Source organism: Penaeus monodon, chromosome 23 (assembly GCF_015228065.2).
Source record: "Penaeus monodon isolate SGIC_2016 chromosome 23, NSTDA_Pmon_1, whole genome shotgun sequence".
NCBI lineage: Eukaryota > Metazoa > Arthropoda > Malacostraca > Decapoda > Penaeidae > Penaeus > Penaeus monodon.
The window spans coordinates 41,120,279-41,121,097 of record NC_051408.1 but is presented as its reverse complement, the minus strand read 5'-3'; the positions used below and the strand labels follow the sequence as shown (position 1 = coordinate 41,121,097).

Sequence of the window (819 nt, the reverse complement as noted above, 5' to 3'; positions counted from 1 at the left end):
GATAAACAGATAGATAAATAGAGATAGGGATACGTGTGTAAATTTGAGTTCAGAAAACCTTTTAAATGAAATGGTACTCGAATGTATTTCATGTAAGAATGGAAAGTTTTCTGGAGAGATAAAATGCATGATTGATCATTAACAGTTATTTGTGAATAAATAAATGAATGACAAATCTTACCGGAAACTCATTAGATATGGGAATATATTCATCAGGGAGGAACCGTCCAGATAAAGCAAAGATGAGAAAGATTATTAATTAAATGATAATTTTATGCAGTGTCGGCAAATTCCCGGTTGAAACTTCCCCGCCGAAAACAATAAATTTATCCTTCCCCAACCACAAAATCGATACCATAACATCCTTTCATTTGATAAAAAATACTTATAATCATTAGACATGCAAAACTACCTTATGACATGAAAAATAAAAAATAGAATATACAAGTTAAAAAGAAAGCGGTCAAGTAGTGCTAGTCGCGCCGAGGACATCAACAAAAGATAAACAACAGAATTTTCGTGATTTTTTTTTTCCTTTCTTTCTCATTATCTTCAGCGGGATTGACAAGGTATCACTTCCTCGCTATAATGAGCTTAATTAGGAGATCTTACTCGCACCTGCTCCATAAGTATCCTATGGCTGTTCAGTCAATACAAGCAGGTTAGTGGAATAAACTGTATGATTCTTGATCCTTAAGATGATAATAAAATTGGTAATGAATTTAATTAAGGCTATTTGGCGTTTTGTTTATTTACGTATTTGTGTATTTATGTATTATTTTGCGTATTCGTTTATTATTCTTTAGATTGTGTTTTTTT

At 31.6% G+C, this 819-nt stretch overlaps 1 protein-coding gene across 2 annotated transcripts in view; it reads left to right on the top strand.

The window, feature by feature from the left end:
* Positions 1-481: 481 nt before the first annotated feature.
* LOC119588074 (protein Mpv17-like) overlaps positions 482-819 on the top strand; it is a 4,795-nt gene continuing 4,457 nt past the window's right edge. Inside the window, exon 1 of one of the 2 annotated variants that reach the window (XM_037936777.1) lies at positions 482-661. In XM_037936777.1, the coding sequence (XP_037792705.1) occupies positions 589-661 (73 nt within the window). In that variant the 5' untranslated portion in view covers positions 482-588. The remainder of the gene's footprint in view (positions 662-819) is intronic. The other variant, XR_005230066.1, reaches the window with a different exon arrangement.